At 37.8% G+C, this 21,993-nt stretch overlaps 1 protein-coding gene across 5 annotated transcripts; it reads right to left on the reverse strand.

Annotated features, from left to right (window-relative positions):
- Positions 1-1,965: 1,965 nt before the first annotated feature.
- Positions 1,966-21,818, reverse strand: LOC117420779 (transmembrane protein 154-like). Of its 5 annotated transcripts, none has more exons than XM_059028856.1 (6): positions 21,685-21,818; positions 11,181-11,516; positions 10,623-10,683; positions 8,985-9,070; positions 6,907-6,979; positions 1,966-2,899 (listed from the first exon to the last, which is right to left on the reverse strand). In XM_059028856.1, the coding sequence occupies exons 1-6, from the start codon at positions 21,722-21,724 to the stop codon at positions 2,884-2,886; spliced, it is 612 nt and encodes a 203-aa protein (XP_058884839.1). In that variant the 5' UTR covers positions 21,725-21,818; the 3' UTR covers positions 1,966-2,883. The 5 variants fall into 5 exon arrangements, with proteins under 5 accessions (XP_058884839.1, XP_033890300.1, XP_033890303.1 ...); XM_034034409.3 differs by lacking the exon at positions 21,685-21,818 and adding an exon at positions 13,371-13,539 and having other exon boundaries at positions 2,003-2,899; XM_034034412.3 differs by lacking the exon at positions 21,685-21,818 and adding an exon at positions 13,371-13,538 and having other exon boundaries at positions 2,006-2,899; positions 6,907-6,958.
- Positions 21,819-21,993: the final 175 nt, after the last annotated feature.

Raw genomic sequence — 21,993 nt, forward strand, 5'->3', positions numbered from 1 at the left:
AATCCCCTCACACGGTACCCTGGTGTTAGACCAGTTTACGCAAGATTATTGTGATTACTAAACAGTAAAAAGGAAACATCACACAAACCTAAAGCATACCATTTATGTTGCAGAATTACTTATTGAAGTCGCTTATTGAACTTTGCAGCAGCATCTAGCCACTATACCAAATGCTGTACATACATTGATACTAGTTTTAATACACATTTATGCATTGCAGTACATGTTGGAAACACGCAGAAGATGGAATTCTCGCTGGAATAAAAAATAGGTGATGATTTTCAATGAGGATAAAACTCAATTCTGAGAAAAAAAAAGATATACGCTCCATCCACATATTATGACATTGTAACAACATACATGGGGGAGCAGGCTCAGTTATTGTGCTGAAGAACCAGCAATTGTTTAAAGTACTGGGGTATAAGAGGGATGACTGTTGTTAGATGTGTGCTTTCATGAGTGAAGTGGGGGTACACCTATTTTAAGTACTATTATATAATCCCTTGGCATGTATACATTAAGCATGTGAACTGCAGCTCTACTTAATTGTAGAACGTTGATTTTTAATGTCTCATTTAAGCAAAGTTCATTTGATTGATATTCTAAATCCTTACAAACAATCAAAGGCCACTCTTTATTACTTCATATTGCCCACACATGAGATTGCTTTTGTAGCAGATAGGCTATTATTTCACAGATGAGCCATACTATGTGTTTATATTTCATACATGAAAAAACAGCAGGCACAGGTGATCATGATGAAACTGTGTGTTAGTGGCTTAACAGAGTAAAGACAAGAGCACTGCACAAACAGATAATATTTGGCCCCTGTTGATGCATTGTCTTGTCTGCTTCCACCAACACTGTACATGTACGATTTATTGATTTTGTTTTTATAACTTGGATCCTTCATTGTTTTTTTCAATAGTGAATAAATATAAGTCAATGGGCTCAGACATTAGCACCAGCCAATACTGGAAGAGTACAATAACCCAGCAGTTCAACGTCATGGCTGGGCTGCATTTCATTTAACCTTGGACGTTTTTATTAAACCTGTTTTACCTGAACCTCAGTGTCACAATGGGGACAATGGCATGGTTTTCATTACACAAGCTGGGAACACCTACGTTCCTGTGAATTGCGGTAATGTGTCAGGACAAATCACCACACAAATAATAGGCTGTCAACTCGGTTTTTAAGCAGAAGAGATACAAACATATGCAAGATCCTGAAAATAATTTCTGAAATTGCTGAAAAGCCTTGAATTAGATAGAATGCTAAGCAACTGTTTATCTTGCTCTTATTGTATTACTTGTACTGTAACACTTGAAATGTATTTGCTTACGATTGTAAGTCGCCCTGGATAAGGGCGTCTGCTAAGAAATAAATAATAATAATAATAATAATAATAATAATAACTGATAACAGTAAATGTAAATGCAATTGCAGTGCCTCTGAGCTTGTACTTATCTAATGTAGTGTACACATTTGCGGCCAAAATATATGGTGAATTGGACCCAAGAGACTATTCTCATTGCATAAATGAAGGAGACAGTCAAGCTCCAGAATTGTAGACGGATTACAGAAATAGAAGTGTTTGGAAGATTACTTCTGAGTTAGCACTAAGGCTGCTGTGACCCTTATAAAAGCTTGCCATAGTAAAAGCACAGCAAAGTATTAAAGCATAGTGAATGCATGGTAAAGCATAGGAAAGCACAGTAAAGAATAGTGAGGTATGGTAAAGGATATTAGTAAACATAGCAAACTATGGTAAGTGCATAGTATAACCATGAGAATGGGAATGTAAAACTACAAAAATAGTGTGGTCAACTTTTATAAGGGTATTTGTTTTTAACTATTTGATTTTATCTATAGCTTCACAGCTCTAATAATACAATATTACAAATCATAACTTAAATTGCATCATTTAAAGAGTACCATTTGATGACCATAGTGTTTTACTGTACAATTAAAAAAATGTACTCAACAATAATTTCATTAGCTGCATAGAAATAGATACAATAAGCTATTGTTTTAAATAGATAGTTCAAATATTTGTAAAAGAAACATGCATTTATACTAGAACAGGAAGTATTCTAAAAAAACACATTATTTTTGTACATCTGTGGGTATGCATGTGATTTAAAACATACAAATAATATTCATAAATCCATTATATCTTTTACACATACAGGTAATTCATGCCCCTGACCAGACATTCATTTTAATACATGAAGCCAGTGCATATTTTTAATTACAATTTTAATCATGTTATTGTTCTTTATTATAACCTTAATAAAGTACATTAACACATCCTATCCAAAACTTGACAAAAATTATTTTCAATGGCATTGCTTTTTGCCAGTAGCTTACAGCAATGGCTTAAACACCTCTTCCTCACTGCTCTCCAGTGTTTTATACTGGACAGCATTTAAAGAGCAAGTAGCGGCTTTTCAAAAAATATAGCGTTACACACGTCCCCACATGTTGATACAGCTGTTTAAATAACGTACCTGTGATTTTCATTATTAACATCCTGACAACTAATTACACTTATAAAGTCTGTTTCAAAGCTCTTTTCAAAATGTCCATTCTAGTGCACTGATAGTGTAAGGATTATTGCCCACATTGTCAAACAGGTTACACGACACAAACAAACCATGATATGGTACAGAACAGAAAAGCCAGAGCACTTATTGTTATGTTTTTTTTTTTATTTTTATCGCTCTTCCTGCAGGGATTTAGAAGACAGATCTCAACAGAATGCCAATACCAATTACAACACATCTTGATGCAGCACTCTTTCAAAAAGAACTGTATGTACATTTATTTTAATACAAAATCATAGATATCGATGACAAAGAAGAAAACATTTAAAATGCTTCATGATTCCGACTCACTGCAAAAAAAAAAGGGGGGGGGCATTGAGTTATTATTTAATACACTTTTTGCAAATATTGAACATCTGCATTTCAATAATAAATCTCAACATATCAATGAATTGATTAGAAGCAACAGGTAGAAATTGTCACAAGAAACAGATGTCAGACTTTGTTATTTTACTTTTTTTATGCAAACAGTAAAGGTCATATTTGGGAATGTATAATGCAAGATAATAATGACATATCCAGTCACACAAACTCCCCACATTTACTAGTTTGGTAATAGTCTGAATACTGCATAAAAACTGCATATGCTGAATAAGGCTAGCAGCATTCAGAATATCACTATGGGATACTGGATTCAGTGGACAGAAGCTGCGGTGTATAGTGAAGGCTCTATCCGCGGAGGCAGAGAGACATTAACATAAATGAATAGGAATGGATGGCTAAGATAAGTAAACTGGGACGGGTTGGGTGGGGGGGATAGAGGGGAGTGGTGCTGTGACGACAACATCACTGTCAAGCCTTCCTGGGGTATTGTGGGCTTGTCGACGAAACACAGAAGACGGGAGATGCCCACCTGATGAGCCCTGTGAAGTGCCCACCTGATGACCCCTGTGAAGTGCCCCACCTGATGACCCCTGTGAAGTGCCCACCTGATGACCCCTGTGAAGTGCCCATCTGATGACCCCTGTGAAGTGCCCCACCTGATGAACCCTGTGAAGTGCCCATCTGATGACCCCTGCGAAGTGCCCCACCTGATGACCCCTGCGAAGTGCCCCACCCAGCCCATTCCAGACAGTTGCCATGCTGAGGCTCTAGGGAGGCTGCAGTTTGGTTGATCCCTGGAGCCAGCATCGCCGCCATTGTGTGTGCTGATGCGCCAGGGAGGCCGCAAATAGGCTGATCCCTGGAGCCAGCATTACACTTCAGCCCTCAACACTGGGTCAACAGGAAATCCACGTTACCTGGTGAAGGAAAAGCGCTAAAGGCTCATACAGTATATTACAGCGAAGCTACGTCTTGGTTGGTCCCCACCACAACTATCTAATTTTATCTTGGCGAAAGCCGAGTCCTATATTAGCATGAAGTAAATAACTTACTTTCACGTAATAAACATTAAAAACACATTTTGTGCATGTTTGAGATTTGAACATAAGCCCAAGGCTAGTATTAGAAATGCTTCTGCCTTTATGTAAATGGTGAATAATGGTAATCTGAACAAAAACAGCAAAGATGGAAAAAATGTGATATCTACAAAAAAGGATAAGTTACAATAAAGGAGTTTAACAAGACACTAAGGGGTGCACATTTCACCCCAAATTTGCATCTCTGGGAGCACTCTTTACTGACATTAAAATCAGGGGGTCAAGTCAAGCCCCAATTAAATCTGGATTAATTTGGACCGTGCCCCCTACTGACCAATGAAAATCTACTCCTTATTGAGTTATTATTTATTTCTTAGCAGATGCCCTCATCCAGGGCGATTTACAATTGTTACAAGAAATCACATTATTTTTACATACAATTACCTATTTATACAGTTGGGTTTTTATTGGAGCGTCCAGAGCCCTAACCACTACTCCACACTGCTGCCCTCTTCCATGCTTCCAAACTTCCATGCATGCCAAGATAATTGCAACCAGATGCTACAGTTGAGATACTGTTGAAACCCCATAGTTAAACAAGAGTGATATGGGTCAGAGTTCAATAGCTAGTGAGCAATTTTTATATATATATATATATATATATAAAATAAAATAGCAAGTAATAGTAAGAAAGGTCAGTTCTCAGAAAAAGCTTGTATTGGGTGACAAACAGTGAAATACTGCACAACAACAATAACCAGGCACTCATATCCCATTTTGTTCCTAAAATGTCATACGTGAATGACAGGTCATATGTGAGTGATACGTAAGGTTGACACATTTCATAACTTAGCAGGAAAATACAGTAACAAGAGGACATTTACCACAACCTTTAACTCCTACATTTTGAAAGGAAAATATTCCATGTTAATGTTACAAAACTGAGAAACAAATAACCCACTGAAGGGACATTGAATTATATTACTTAGTTGTTTTTTTTTTTCAATAAAGGCCCCAGTAAATGCTTTGTAAATATGACCCTAGGACTCTTAATGAATTAAAAGGACTCTTAATGTCGTTTGTTGAGGTTGAATGTGCCAGCTTCATTCAGCATCTAAATATAAAACTATTATTCTGTGCCAATCTGAAAATCACCTAGCTCAAAGTATCAGTTATTGATCCTCTTAGTGTCTTTTGCAATGTCCCAGCAATGTGAACACTCTGATCTTATATCCTATGTAACAGCATTCGGGAGAGTAGGTGTCTCGTACCGGTTTTGTGTGACATAAAACAGGTTGCCATTTCACTCTTTCTCTTTTGGCTTATTTACATGAGGAACACATGTTTTCATTTTCCTATAATGTACCTCCCCAAAAAGCTGTGTTAATCTTTCTCTTGCACATTTTCCAATAAAAAAAAGGAGTCCCTGAACATCTGGAGTTTATCGCTCACAGTGGGCTACCCATTTAAAAGAGGAAAATGTTCGGCAGAATTCTTAGTACGTTCACCACATTTACAGCAAACATCTAGGACTAGATTTATAAAGGTTTGCATGGTTTTCTCATTTGTTTTAGAAACCGCACAGGATACAAGGGTTGGTGTATGTTTTAAAAACTTGCATAGCTGGCTATTAAAAAATCTAGAAAGTTGTTAAAGTCATTTTACACGTCATATACAATGTAAAAAAATATTAGCAAGCTAGGTTAAATTCTGAGCCCCTGGGACATTAAGTGGGATGGCATATGCAAAAGCAGCATGGACTAGATCACTCTCCCCGTCCACCAGTATCACTGATTGGTTTTGACAATGACTGCCAGGTTTGTCATTGGCTTAGTTAAGCACATATGAAAGGAAGAGTCTTGCTGTTAACAAGATTGAAAACTAGTACACCTGCAACTTTTTATTTTGAGGTACAGCATCCAATTTAAGGATGAAGGCATTCAGAAAATTACAGTGGCAAATTATTGTTTTTGGTTTACTTTTAGTTTGAAATTCCAAATAATTACTGTCTACAAATGACATTAAATTATTGTGAATTGCATTTAATTTACTTTATTTATTCGTCTGTTGTCATTACTGATATCAAGTAAAGAAATTAATTAAGTAATTTTCAAATTACAATTAGTTATGTTAAATTACTTTTAATTACTGTGAATTTGTCAGTTCTACAAGTGGTTATGATGCAGTTAAAATGCAACAAAACCACCATGTTGAGCATAAACAATACTAAAGCTACTTTTTAGTCAGTTTTTAAATTAGTAAACTAAACCTATTTACAGTTGCAGTCTAGCTTTTTTCAATCTTAATCAAATTACAGTATCAAGGGAAACAAACAAACGGACAAAACATAAATAGGAAACAAGCACTGGTGTGCAATGAAAATACGAGTTGTTTTTTTAATGTATTAGTGCTAAAACAGTCTTCCTCTTCTATTAATAATGTGTACTTTTATGGGGTTCTGAGTTTGAAATAGCCACACTCTTGAGATTGAATGTGTTTATATTGTGGGAGTCATCCAGCTCTATCTGGGATTGCTTTGGGTGGGAGCACACAGCTAACAGCAGGTCCCTGCATCCTCTCTGCCTTTTATTCCATTAGGATTTCTTTCATCCTTCTGGGCAGGGGGTCATGCTGTCTAAACTTTGCAAACCCTATCACGTTTGCAAAGCATAACATTGGACCTCCCTATGCAAAGGATAACTGCATGATTGATGTCCTGTAATACTTTGAGTGTAACGTTGGGTTCCATCCCAGTTCACAGTGTTGGTTTTCCTCTGAATGTCAGTCCATAGCAGAAGGGCATATTCACACCTTTAATATCTGGTCTATGCAGAAAACTAACACAGAGAGAACCAAACCAAAATAACTATTTTTCATAAAATCTTGTAACTTTTAGTTTCTCTTCTAAACAGATACCACCTGTTTGTGATTCTTACCTGAGTTTGGAATCTGTTTCTTCTTTGACAGAAGGCAAGCCATCAGTCTCAGCTGCAACACCAACACAATCAGCTTAGAATACACAACAAATGTTTTATTAATATAAATAAATAAATAAATAAATAAATAAATAAACCGTTTGTACTGGAAACTGCACAAACTATGTACTTTTTTGTTGGAAAAAGATTAGAATGTCTTAAATAAATAAATGATCAAGTTAAATAAATAACTTAAAAAAGGGACGTATAAAACCACAACAGAATTTGACAAAAAAAAAAAAAAAAAAATGTTGTGAACTTTCTTTTCTAGCTCCTTTCGATATGTGGTCTATAGGTCCTGTCCCAGGACACCAATGTAATGTTTCTGAACCTTTAGTGCGTGCGTGCGAGGCTGGAACAGACACTAGACATTGGATTGCTGATACGAGTATGGCTTGTAAAAGCGGAGGACTCACGATACAGTGGAGACCTCTACTGTCAGATGTTTTTTTGGGTGAAGTCAAACATGATTTAAACAAATGGGACATCCACGTTATTGCTATTAACCGTTTCTATATAACACGTTTTAATTATATATGTTTTTTTTTTTGTTTGTTTGTTTTTTTTGTTTTTTTTTTTACTGTATTTTATATAGTATATACTGTATAAAGTATGTCAAGTAAATCTTACCTAACATACATTGCGAACAAGACCTCGTATTTTACAATGTGAAAAAAGCACACATTATGGTCAAGGTGAATTTGGTATTTTGTATTCAATGCTACACCTCTATTTCACCACATTCTCCTTAAGACGTTGTGTGAAGGAATGTAGTCAGAAAACACGACAGTCGTAGGAAAAGCAGCTTTCGTACTAGGAATGCGAGCCAAAACATGTTCTTAATTAATGTCAAACATTTCAAATGTTTAGAGACTTTTTTTTTTAAACTTGTTTTTAATGTTGACTGTGTTCCTTTATCACGGGAATTGCAACATTGAACATTATAAAATTTAACATAATGTGTGAATCTTTTATATAGGTACATGTGAAATCTAAAAATAAAATCACAGTAATACATAAGGTAATATTTACTAGATTATTTTGTTAGGTATACTTATCTACTTTAAATTAATGTCCCAAAAATACACTCTAAAGAACTAACAATATCATCACTGGTTTCTTCTGGTGTTTGTGTATTGTACTTTTAAATTTTAAATATGCATATATTTCAAAGACAACGCTATCAAAGTAGCTGCTACTGCTGCTGTTTCCTGGTATGACAACACTTCTTGTGCTGTGGTTCAGTTTCATTACAGTGGAAGTGATCAGGGAGGATTTATTTATTTATGTCTACATTTGTCTTTCATTAAGCAGATCTGCAACAGATGGGGGGCACTAAAAATCCTGCAAATGAAAAAGGATCTTAATTATTGCACTTCTAATGTTACCTTAACTACGCCTTCAATGGTTAAGCGCTGCTAGGTATGTGCAATTTCCCATGGTTCTATCATATGACAGGTTTTCCTGTGTTTGCAGCTGCATGTCTTGTTTATCTTGTGGTTACAGTTTCTCAGCATATACAGAGACCATGGTTTAATTTCACAACGCAAGGGTTCAGTTCTGTAGATCATTATCAGGCTTACCCTCAAAGTGATCAATATCAACAGAGAATGTGTTTTTTTTATTCGCTCATATTCCACCACCTTGTCTCGCACACAGGGTTCAGCAGCATCAATACTTCCTGTTGCACCACATACAAATCAAGTTTTTGCATTATATTTGTGCGTTCATTGCCATTTCTTGATTAACTTTTTAATCAAAACTTATTTTGAAAGGAGCATTTATTTAGCAAAATATGTTTAAATTCAAAGAGGATTTTTTAGGCATTGTACTCTTTACGAAGCCAAGGTTTTAAATTATGCTGTAATAAAACAAATGTATTACATATTCCATGCATTCTTTTGGCATCTATTTGGAATCCAGTTTGAATACAAAAATACACTGAAACTTCATTTATTTTTTTGAATGGTAATAATGTAGAAAAATCAAATTATGGAAATCGCTACAGAACAGTTACAAAAATATATAGTTCAGCTTACAAGGTTTCTTTGGAGTATCCATCCATTTTTCCAGATCTTCCATGTCTAGTTCCAGAACAGAAGGGATGTCATCATCAAACAAAGGGCTTGGAAAAAAAAAATACATTACATTCTTAACAAGCTACTTTAAAAGCCAGAATGTTCAAAACTAAAGCAAGCAATCTTATTAGTTACAAGACGGCATACAATATAATAGCTATACCCTCACTTCAGGATAATTCCTTGACTGGCTGGGCAAGTTGGTGACTGGTAACCACAGCTGATTATTAATTCCCCTGGAAATATCCTTATTGCTCCAGTATTATGAGCCATCCCAATCAGGCCCTTGATTGTTTGTACTTTCCTGAGGTCTACTTGTCCGTCTGTCTGTCTCTTTGGAGAACAGGGCCTGCTTTTACCAGAAGTAAGCCACGACAACTTTGTTTAAAAGATAATCTTGTAGACTGCTTTACCATTTTTTGTAATGTTCAGTTATAAATTACCTTCTAACTAAGCAATACTTTTTCTCATTGGTTTATGTGCAGCAATGTAGTTCAATGAAAAAATACAGAAAGTGGATACGCTACTGACTGATACTTGTAATTGTTAAATCTGCATTGAATGGTCTAGATTGTATAGTTTACTTTTACTAATCTTGGTGCTGTGTTTTAATGTTTGTATTGTTTTATGCTGTCACATTAACGTTGTTTTTTCTATTTTTATAATGGATGTTAATTATTTCTTTGCTGCAGTTTGAGCCTTCTCAGCCCAGTCACCATTGTAAATGAGAACTTGTTTTCAGCAGTTTTTAACTAGGTTAAATAAAGGAATGTTATTGAAATTGAAATACGTATACTACAGCTATGGCCAAACGTTTTGCATCATAACCCTATAGAATTAACTAATTTTGCTTCATAAAGTTGAATGAAACCTGCTGAATAATGTTACATTGACATATTGAATGACATACCGCTTTGAAAAATGTGACATTTCAAAATCTAACATGAAATACTGTACCACATGGCTTCTGGTAGACTTTTGCAATATAATTTAGAAGTTTCTTTGATTTCATGATGTTAAATAAAATATTTAATTTGTTTTGTTGTTGTTGGAAAAGTAGTTTGTTTTGTAATATCTTTTGGCGAAATTATGTTCATATTGTATTTTTTTCTCAATCCTAAAGTTCTAGGTGATGCAAAACTTTTGGCCATAGCTGTATACTTGGGTGCACTTCAAAATGACTGTAGTTCTGCATTATTACAGCAGTATTTTTTTCTAAGTGATATATCAGTGGAGAAAGCATGACTGTGTGTATGTTCAGCTCCACCGTCTGACTGAAACTGTTCTGGCAGCATGACATCAAGCCCTGCTGTTTCCTATTAGTCACACAGGACAATGTGTGCCTTCCCTGCTACAAGCTTGCTTTCTCTGACGTGTCTATCAGCAAAAAAATTAATAGTCTAAAACTCCAAACGCCTGAACCAGCAGCAGGGCCAGCTTGAAACCTGCACAGGCAGCTCCATGCAGGCCCAAATCAGGAAAGCTGATTGTGTGAATATTAAATAGGATTTCAACAGAATGGAGTACTATGTCGGAGTACAAGACATAATATATGGTCTCATACCACACAGATAACTACAGTACCAGTGAATGCATTACCTTTCTATCTTCACAGTGTCTGTGTCAACACCATGTAACTGATCAAAATCCTTCATGTAGGCTGCAAGAGGAAAAGAACAGTTTAGAGCAGTAATCACTTGTACAAAGCTACAGGTAATCATCTCCAACCCAGTCTGACATGCTGCTGAAATAACTAAAAGGATGATTATTTATTTATTTATTTATTTATATTTATTTATATATTTATGATTAACAACACTTGCAGGATTTGGATCACAAACAACCCTCCTCTGAAATCCAACTGAGTGATACTGTGATGGTTTCTCTGAGTAGAAGTACAATTCAATTATACAGTGCATTTGGGCAATACATTGTTAAAATGTGGTTACTTAGTAGATGCATCTTGTAAAATATCCCTTATCATCTATTTTGTATGTGGGGAACATCATATTATTCTATGTGTAATTCTTGTGTTCAGATTGGACAGTATCCTCTCTGCAGTATGCTGCCCATATTCAGCTATGCTGAACAGTCAGATCCCAGATTCTTACCCTACGTGCTGCATTCTAGCAGATGGAACAATATAGGAACACATACCTAAAGTCATAGGATTTCTTTTACGGCGTTTAATCATCACTCCAATCACAACTGCCAATAGCATTAGTAGAAGCACAAGAGGAATAGCAATTGCTAAGTAGATGTTAGAACTGGAGAAAAGAGGATGCAGCCCATTCGGAGGAGGGGTTAGACTGTCGCCTGGTGCATCGGAGTCAGATCTGCCTAAGCTGTTCAAATCCTTTTCAATGTATTCATTTGGGGTTTCAGCTTCCAGGTCCACTGAACCATTACTTAGAAGAGAGCTATCCTCCAAAACATCCCAAGACGAACCATCTTCAAGGTCCTTGCTAAAAGAGCTATAGTCTTTGCAATTCACTGAAAAGAGAATAAAACAGAACAAAAAAAAGTTAAGCATTTTCTTTTTCAGGGATTTAAATGAAAAGTCTTCAAATGTTGTTATAGATTACAGTATTGACATAGTTCTCATTTTAGAAATACGAGTACAAGATTTTGCTGGTGGAAAATATGTGTGTTCACTATTATGCATCGTTAGTTTGAGAGCCTGTTCTTAATATGAGCATGATCTTAATGCCCCTTAAAACTCTATAATAATCCTGCTGCTGTTATTTTTGGGCATCGATATTAAGATTTACTGCTGTTTAGATCAGTCTTTAATTGAACAGTTCATGCTAAACAGCTACTTGCAGAATGGACACGTCTAATTTTTAGACTGACGTCGGTGTCAGAAATGAGTATCTGTTTAACTTTATACACACACACACACAAACACACACACACTCACACTCCTGCAACCTTGTAAATGGTTAAAGGAATTATGTTGTTGCAGAGACAGGGTAATGCAGCATTGAGCCCTCACAGTGTGAGACATACTAGAGTCTAACTGAGTTATCTTAACAGTTAAGATACTTAAGTTATCTTAAGTATCTTAACTTAACTGTTTTTAGTGTTTAGATTCACTTTGTATCATTCTGTTTTCATCCTGATAACTTTTTCAACCCCCTTTGGCTTAAAGCATGTCAACTTCCAATTACAAATTTTGCCTATGAACGTGCCCCTCTGCTAAACTACTAGATGTAAGAAACTCCACACGACATTACCGATTGGTACAGTGAAAATGCTTCAAAAAACACCCGCAAGTCCAGGTTTAATTATTACATACACTTTACACAGACTGGGGTTGTCCTGGACATGATTCTGAGAGCTATATTAAGTCCAGGGGGTGACTAAAACCATCTGAATCTGAAGTAATTCTAAACAAAGAAAAATACATTGATTAAGATACCCGTAGAAAGTTCTTCTTTAACATACTATATGGACCATGTTATTATCTTAAAAAACACTGTTTCAATCAAAAAATGCTATACAGTACAACATCAAATAGGCAGTCTGGTTAGATGATTTTATGGATAATTGTCTGACACCCTAAAAGTAACAAGGACGCTTTGCAAGACCGGAAACAACATTGCTTAACAACACAGCATAGCTTTCAGTGTTTTAAAAGAAAAGTATTAATGTTAATAAAAAGAACACATGTTTTATGAGGACCAGGTAGTGTGCCTGTTGATTGACAAGTTAATAGACTTCCGGGTAATCGACTCTATACTGTAGTTATTTTTATAACTTTAAAAAGAGTTATTATTTTGTTGTCAGGTTAAATGCAGTCAGTATGACATTCTTTTGAAGAAAAATGTTAAGGTGTCACAAGCTGAACCATGCTCAGCCTGGAGAGAATCCAAGGAGAGACAATGTTTGGAAACTGCACCATTACAGAAAAGGGTATTCTTCAGATGTCATGTATCTTAAAACAGATAGATGTTTAAATACCTCAGTATCTCCCAGCAAATAATACTACACACTAAAACTTCATGAACATATTCATCTATATGTAATCTATTATAAACATGTGAATGCATCAACATTCTGTTAATATTAAGAACAATAAAAAGCCATTACATTAGATACCTAAGGTGCTGAAATACTGGTGTAAAATCAGACGTTCTAGGTTCCATGTGCTGCATGCTCCATGCTACAGCTCAAACATAGCATACATCGTTAACATTCTGTTTTTAGTCCTTTACAATAATCCTCCCAAACTTCCTCACAGGGTGTAACCCATACAAAGGATTTCTATAAAGAGAGGATTTTGTGCCTCAGTAACATGTCCCCTTCACAGGAAAGGGATCATTAGTATAATATCAAAATACATACCAGTTCCAGCAAACACAGCAGCCAGTAAAATTAGGAGGAAGGACATTTCCCAGCCTTTTCGTTGCCCTTTAACTTGGACAAGTGAAGGCATAATGCCATCGTGCCCTGATTTCCTTACTTACTCACTTGCATGTCAACATTTCCTGTTTCCTGGCTGTGTTTTCTTGCCTAATTTTCTGAGTAAAAATTGCTTGATGGTTTTGGCAAGTGATGTAATCAGCTGTGGGCTTGTGGCAGCAAGTTATCACTAGCTAAGGTATGCAGGAGTGTTGAATACAATACAGACAATCTCTCTGGAGGGCAATGGCTGACAAAGAGGAATGCATTTCTCTTGATAGTTGAAGACAGGGTTAAATAATTCAGCATTCATTTTCATCCTCTTCATAAATGCACTGAACTGCAATCCACTTACCAACTTATGTTTTATGAATACTGCATTACTCCAATGCTGAAACTGTTGTGTGTGTGTGTGTGTGTGTATATATACTGTATATATATATATATATATATATATATATATATATATATATATATATATATATATATATATATATACTTATATATACACACATACACATACACACACTCGCCTACCGGTGCCTACCGACTGCACCCAGCTACCTCCAGACCCGCATCTCTCCCTACACCCCAACCCAACCTCCCCGCTCCGCCTGCAGTAGAAGACTGGCTGTACCTCCACTACGCTCCCCTGCCTCCAGAGCCCGCTCCTTCTCCACCCTCGCCCTTCCTACAGATGTCAGGACTGCCCAGTCCCTGACCACCTTCCGGTGCCTCCTCAAGACACACCTCTTCAGACAACACCTGTAAAACCCAACTCTTCCCTTTTGGTCAATATAGCACTTTGCCTTTAATGCACTTTAACTTGCACTTATCTGCTCCCTATATTACTGTATTTAATCCTGCACTTAACCCAATCTGTAGTATTTTGTATTTCACCTGCACTCGTATCTAACCCTGATGTAACTATCAATACTGGTATCTGCTCTTGAACTGCCCCGATATCTAATCATACTGTGTTTTGTATTTGCTCTTATTAAGACTGAAGTCAATGTATTTTGTACCTTGCTCTTAATTGTACTGTAATTCTTGATATGTATTTTATTTTGTATACAACTGTAAGTCACCCTGGGTAAGGGGGTCTGCTAAGAATTATATATACAGTATATATATATATATAGAAAGTCTACACCCCCTTGAACTTTTTTCACATTTTGTTGTGTCAGTGCCTCAGAGTTTCATGCTTTTAAATGAGGATTTTTTCCACTTATCTACACATCATACTCCACACTGTTAAGGGGAAAAAAAGTTTTTATTGAGAAAAAGATTATATATTAAAAATACAAAACTGAAAGATCATAATTGGATAAGTCTCCACCCCCCTGAGTTAATACTTGGTGGAAGCACCTTTGGCAGCAATTACAGCTGTGAGTCTGTTGGGATAGGTCTCAACCAATTTTGCACACCTAGATTTTGCAATATTTGATACAATATTGTTAAAGCTCTGTCAAGTTCCTTGGGGAGCATTGATGGACAGCAATCTTCATGTAATGCCACAAATTTTAGATTGGATTTAGGTCAGGGCTCTGACTGGGCCACTCAAGGACATTTACCTTTTTGTTCCTTAGCCACTGCAGTGTAGATTTGGCTGTGTGCTTTGGGTCGTTGTCATGCTGAAAGGTGAACTTCCGTCCCAGTTTCAGCTTTCTTGTAGAGGGCAGCAGGTTTTCCTCAAGGACTTCACTGTACTTTGCTCCATTCATTTTCCCTTCTATCCTGACAAGTGCCCCAGTCCCTGCCGAAGAGAAACATCCCCATAACATGATGCTGTCACCACCATGCTTCACAGTAGGGATGGTGTTCTTTGGGTGATGAGCTGTGTTGGGTTTGTGCCAAACATAACGCTTTGAATTTAGGCCAAAAAGTTCAATTTTAGTTTTGTCAGACCACAAGACTTTTTGCCACATGGCTACAGAATCTCCTGAGTGTTTTTTTTTGCATACTTCAAATGGGATTCAAGGTGGTCTTTCTTGAGTAAAATACAGGACAGATTTGTGGAGTGCTTGGAATATTGTTGTCACATGCACACTTTGACCAGTCTTGGCCATAAAAGTCTGTAGCTCTTGCAAAGTTGCCATTGACCTCTTGGTAGCCTCTCTGATCAGTCTCCTTCTTGCTCGGTCATCCAGTTTGGAGGGACGGTCTGAACTTGGCAGGGTCTTGGTGGTGCCATACACCTTCCACTTCTTAATAATCGTCTTAATCATGCTCCAAGGGATATTCAAGGCCTGTGATATTTATTTATAACCATCCCCTGATCTGTACCTTTCAACAACTTTGTCCCAGAGTTCTTTTGAAAGTTCCTTGGTGCTCATGGTAGAGTCTTTGCTTTGAAATGCACTACCCAGCAGAGGGAACCTACAGGAACTGCTGAATTTATCCTGAAATCATGTGAATCACTACAATTTAACACAGGTGGAGACCACTTAACTTGGTGTGTGATTTTGAAAGCGATTGGTTACACCTGAGCTAATTTAGGATTGCTATTACAAAGAGGGTGGACACTTATCCAACCAAGCTATTTCGGTTTTTGTTTTTTTATTAATTTTCTACAAATTTCTAGAATATTTTTTTTCACTTGGAAGTTGTGGGGTAGGATGTGTAGATCAATGAAAAAAAAAATATTTTAATGCATTTTAATTCCAGGCTATAAGGCAACAAAAAGTGAACATTTTGAAAGGGGGTGTAGACTTTCTATAGGCACTTTATATATACTGATGCACAAAAGAAACACAACACTCAGGTCTAATGGATTTAATAAAAAATACAGATCAAAGAATCATGATAAGTTTTCAGTATAAAACGTGACACACTGTCAAAATGAAAACATTACAAAGTTAGTATCGGGTATGACCTCCCTGAACATTAACACAATCCTGGCAGTGTTGACGCATAGACCTGATCAGCCTCAGGATAGACTACTGTGGGATGTTCCGCCACTCTTCCTGTGCAGCTGCAGCCAGCTGGCGAAGGTTGGCTGGTTGCGGTTGCCCCACTGGTTGGCTTGAACAATGCAACAGTCAGCATAACGGTCCTGGGCCGGTGTGGTGACCCTCTGCCTTCCAGGACGTGGCCTGCCCCTCACAGAGCTGGTTTCCTGGTTTCTCTGGACTAGTCTGCTGATTGTTGAAGCAGAACATCTCCGGGTAACTTCTCTCACAGATAGGCTGCCTTCAATCATGCCCACAGCAACAAGGCGATCTTCATTACTCAAGCGGGGCATGGTCTTATCTTTCACTGTTCTTGTGTTAATTAAAATCATGTCTTTTTGAATGGCTATTTATACAGATTCTTAATCAACTCATTTTGGCATTTTTAACTAAACTCAAATAGCAAACAATGAGCACCTGGCATTTTTATGAAATCACATGACTTCTCAGTAGTTTGTTATCCCAAGGAACAATACTTCTCAAACAATCAACAAACCTATCTGCTCACTATTTAAAATGCAAATAACATTATGTATGTGCCCAGTGAGCTATGATGTAAAACAGACAGTTGTGTTTTCATTGTGCATCAGCATATATATGGCAGGATTTAGTCCTAACTAGTCATACTCCAACTACATAACCGCTACGCTACACAGATTCTGATTTGGGCCAGCCCTGCCCAATATAAATCTGACTAACTTTGGCCCTTACCATCAGTGTGAAGTTATCAGCACACAGGTTCTAGAGGCACATCATGCCACGAACAAAATAAATTCCTGAAGACCTCTGGAAAAAAGTTGTTGATGCCTATCAGTCTGGAAAGGGTTACAAAGCCATTTCTAAGGCTCTTGGGGCTCCACCGAACCACAGTCAGAGCCATATTGTCCAAATGGAGAAAGTTTGGGACAGTAGTGAATCTTCCCAGGAGTGGCCGTCCTGCCAAAATCTCTCCAAGAGGAAGGTGTAAAATCGTCCAGGAAGTCACAAAGAATCCTAGAACAACATCCAGGGATCTGCAGGCCTCTCTCGCCTCGGCTAGTCACTGTTCATGACTCCACCATCAGAAAGACACTGGGCAAAAATGGGATTCATGGCAGAGTAGCAAGGCGGAAACCATTACTCACTAAGAAGAACATGAATGCTCATCTCAAGTTTGCCAAAAAGCTCCTGGATGATCCTCAAGAGTTCTGGAACAATGTTCTATGGACAGATGAGTCAAAAGTGGAACTTTTTGGCCAACATGGGCCCCGTTATGTCTGGCGAAAACCAAACACTGCATTCCACAGTAAGAACCTCATACCAACGGTCAAGCATGGTGGTGTTAGTGTCATGATTTGGGGATGCTTTGTTGCATCAGGACCTGGATGCCTTGCCATCATTGAAGGAACCTTGAATTCTGCTCTGTATCAGAGAATTCTACAGAAAAATGTCAGGCCATCCGTCCGTGAGCTGAAGCTGAAGCGCAGCTGGGTCATGCAGCAAGACAATGACCCGAAACACACAAGCAAGTCTACATAAGAATGGTTGAAGAACAAGAAATTTAAAAGTTTTGGAATGGCCTAGTCAAAGTCCAGACCTAAACCCCATTGAGATGTTGTGGCAGGACCTGAAACGAGCAGTTCATGCTCAAAAACCCACAAATGGGGGCTCCCGAGTGGCGCATCCAGTAAAGGCGCTCCTCGCAGGATGTGCCCTATAGCCTGGAGATCGCTGGTTCGAATCCAGGCTATGTCACAGCTGACCGTGACCGAGAGTTCCTAGGGGGCGGCGCACAATTGGCTGAGCGCTGCCCGGGTAGGGAGGGCTTAGGTCGGCAGGGGAATCCACGGCTCACCGCGCATCAGCGACCCCTGTGGCCGATAGGGCGCCTGTGGCTCTGCAGCGGAGCCGCCAGATCTGTGTTGTCCTCCGGCACTATAGGTCTGGTAGCATTGCTGTGGATCTGCAGTGCGAAAAATGACAGCTTGGAAGGAGCACGTTTCGGAGGACGCGTGTTTCAGCCTCCGTTTCCTGAGTCGGCGGGGGGGTTGCGAGCGGTGAGCCGGGGATACAGATAATAATTGGGCATGCTAAATTGGGGTGAAAACCGGGGTAAAAATAATTGGCGACGACTAAATTTCTAAAAAAAAAAAAATAAAAAAAAATAAATAAAAAAAATAAAAAACACAAATGTCACTGAGTTGAAGCAGTTCTGCATGGAGGAGTGGGCCAAAATTCCACCACGGCGCTGTGAGAGACTAATCAATAACTACAGGAAGCGTTTGGTTGCAGTTATTGCTGCTAAAGGTGGCGTAACCAGTTATTGAGTCAAAGGGGGCGATTACTTTTTCACACGGGGACATTGGGTGTTGCATAATTTTCTTTAATAAATAAATGAAATATGTATCAAATTTTTGTGTTATTTGTTCACTCAGGTCCCTTTTATCTAATATTAGGTTATGGTTGAAGATCTGATAACATTCGTTGTCAAAAATATGCAAAAATGCAGAAAATCAGACAGGGGGCAAATACTTTTTCACGGCACTGTATATATGTATATATTTATGTGCGTATATATATATACAGACACATTATATATAAAATCCATCTTGTGATTTGTTAAAACATCATAACATGACAGATTATAGTTTGTACTATAGCCCCGTATAGTAAAGGTACTTGAACTTTTTTTAATTTAGTAGTCGCCAATTAGTTTTTTTGTAGTTTTCTCCCTAATTTAATAGTGTCCAATTATTTTTGTTTAGCTCAGCTCACCGCTACCACCCTCCTGCTGACTCTGGAGCGGCGAAGACGAGCACACGCTGTCCTCCGAAGTGTGTGCCGTCAGCTGACCACTTTTTTTCACACTGCAAACTCACCATGCAGCCACCCAGATCTACAGTGTCGGAGGACAACGCAGCTCTAGGAAGCTTACAGGCAAGCCCGCAGGCGCCCAGCCAGACTACAGGGGTTGCTGGTGCGCGGTGAGCTGAGGACACCCTGGCCAACCTAACCCTCCCTTCCCCCTGGCGGCACTTGGCAAATTGTGCGCCGCCCCCTGGGAGCTCCTGTCCTCGGTCGGTAAAGGAATAGCCTGGACTCGAACCGACGACGTCCAGACTATAGGGCGCATCCTACACTCTACGCAAGTGCTTTTACTGGCTGCGCCACTCAGGAGACAGGCACTTGAACTTTTATTTATTCCATAACAACAGTACACCCTCAGCTTTCTGAAGATGAGCTACAACAAATAAAAAATGAAAAAGAAGCAAAAACACAAAAGTAATGATAATATCTATCACTATCATTCAGCAATATCTCCAATCTAAAAACACATACTTAGAAGTCATGGAGAAATACAAGACTCAATACCTGGTGGACCACCATCTGTAGGAGAAGCCATCAAGAAACCTAATGGAGATAAAGCTTCAAGGTTTAATAAGACATATATGGACTGGATAGTTTTTTGAAAACTATTGTTTCCTCGTGTCTTTGGCTTCGGGGAATATAATTAAACACTATGTCCTCCTCCACTTCAATTCCAGTACATATTTGTAAATATATACTTCACATATACTGTAATTTAAAATGTTTCTTACTATTCAGGAAATGTTCTACACCACAGTGTACTAGCTGAAGCTAACTTACAAGCTAATAAACCTTGACTGCAGTACTGGGACTGTGAGCAGCGTCCTTTATTGAGCAGGATGTGGTTACAAATTGGTTTTCTTTTTAGCAGTTGCGGTGAGGAATGTTTTTCTATGCATGCTAGGACCAGTTACAGACAGTGCTGATGCCCATCCTAACCATTAGTCACTTTCACTGAACTATGTGAATTTAAGGCCTTACCCAGTTTTGAGTAAGCCCTTCTAAGAGCAACTTACATACAGAATTGCTTCCACCTTCCACTGGACCATTCTACCACACAAAAGAGGGTGTGGAAACCAACCATTCCTTATGAACAGCTATGTAATTACACTGCAATAACCGGGTAATTACCAATGGTTTCTGCTCTTACGCAGTAACCAATTAGAAATCAAATGGAATCTGCTCTTTTTTTAAACAAACAAAAGAAAAATTCAAATGATGACTTACTTGCACTATACATGCAGTTACTGTTTGCACTCGATAATATTTAAATGCACCGCTTTTTACAGTTGCCATTAGCATGATATGCATTATGACCAGGGTTCAGATTAGTGATGTCTGTACAAGTTCAATATTTTTAAGGTTTCACAAAACCAGCCTGTATAAGACCACTCTATTTGCAATTTCCTGACCTGATGCACAGAGGATGCAACACAGATGAAGGCTGCCTTGCTATCACCACCTTGTGGTGAACTAATGTGCTGCAGCAGCAATTATTTGTGATCTGTCCCCTTCTCCATGTGCTTGTATTTAGACTTAGCCTGGAGCTCTCATATGTTCCAGATTTCCACCCAAAGGTTTAGGGTCTGTATAGCGGGTATGCTGGGGCTGTTTAACCTCTTCTATAGTCAATATTCTGGGTTTTGATTTTAGGGTTTAACCAGATAAAGCCTGATTTCAACCCCCTGAACATATTTTTATTTTAAATTAGGGTTAAAAAAAAAAAAAAAAAAAAAAAAAAAAAAACACTTTAGATATTAACCTGAGAGATCCCAAAATTAATGTTGAGTTGAAATTTTAAAACAATGATACTTCAAACCTCATGATCATTAACCTTTTTGTAAAAACAAGTTAACATGTTTCCTTTCTGAACTATGTATTAAATGCAAACCTTCTTTTGTTCTACTTGTAAAGTGTATGATAAAATAGAACCAGATATTACCTGATTTTTCCCTTTGCATATTTGTGACTATTGAATAAAAAAAAAAAAAATTTAACCCCAAAATGGTGCACCTGAAAATCAGAACCCTTACCAAAACCGAAAGTAATGTACATATTTAGTTTGTTTTACAGTGTCTAACATGTTACTTCATATCAATCAAAATGTATTTGTTGCTTTTTTGTTTTGTTTTTGAGTGACCAGATTTCAAGGACAGAGAAAGCTTGTGTGCCTCATAAACTGTAAATCAAGAAGGTTTCTGATAAGGTTGAGTTACAGAAGGGAAAACTATGGCATAATGTAAAAAAACAGTCACATAGGAATCATATTTGACCAAAAAATTGAATACTCTTGCAGAAAGAATCAATATACACAAGCAATTTTTAGGAAAATTGATACTGGCGCCAGTCACCTGCACTGCACTTTGTATGAGAGACTAGGGCAAACTGGTACAGCCTGTAGAAACTTCTAATATCACAGCTGACGGTGGTAAAGTCTTACAAGAAACACATTACCTTACCTTTGCTGTGTCCTGTGTTGTCCATATCACAACAATACATTGTCAACTCTTGAAACGTAATCACACATCATGGTTTATAAATTAACTGGGCAATACATTTCTCAGCATTTACTAGGAAGCATTCGCCAGGGGAAAAAAAAAAGTGTTCCATGGATCGCAGTGTATCCAGATCCCACTCCTTCCTGCAACAATGCTGCTTTTCTGTTCCTGCACAATACACCAGTCATTTCAGAGCACCAGCACTGTTGCTGGAGGAAGCATGAACTGCATACACTGCGATATCAAGAAAAAAAAAAAAAATCTTTGCCC

The sequence above is a fragment of the Acipenser ruthenus genome, chromosome 1 (genome assembly GCF_902713425.1).
Source record: "Acipenser ruthenus chromosome 1, fAciRut3.2 maternal haplotype, whole genome shotgun sequence".
Taxonomy (NCBI): domain Eukaryota; kingdom Metazoa; phylum Chordata; class Actinopteri; order Acipenseriformes; family Acipenseridae; genus Acipenser; species Acipenser ruthenus.

Coding starts and splice junctions, on each gene's coding strand:
- LOC117420779 (XM_034034409.3), bottom strand. CDS start 13,461: ATGCCTTCACTTGTCCAAGTTAAAGGGCAACGAAAAGGCTGGGAAATG. Junction 10,684..11,180: donor AAGAAATCCTATGACTTTAG/GTATGTGTTCCT, acceptor TTCCTCTTGCAG/CCTACATGAAGGATTTTGAT. Junction 9,071..10,622: donor GACACTGTGAAGATAGAAAG/GTAATGCATTCA, acceptor TTTTTTTCCAAG/CCCTTTGTTTGATGATGACA.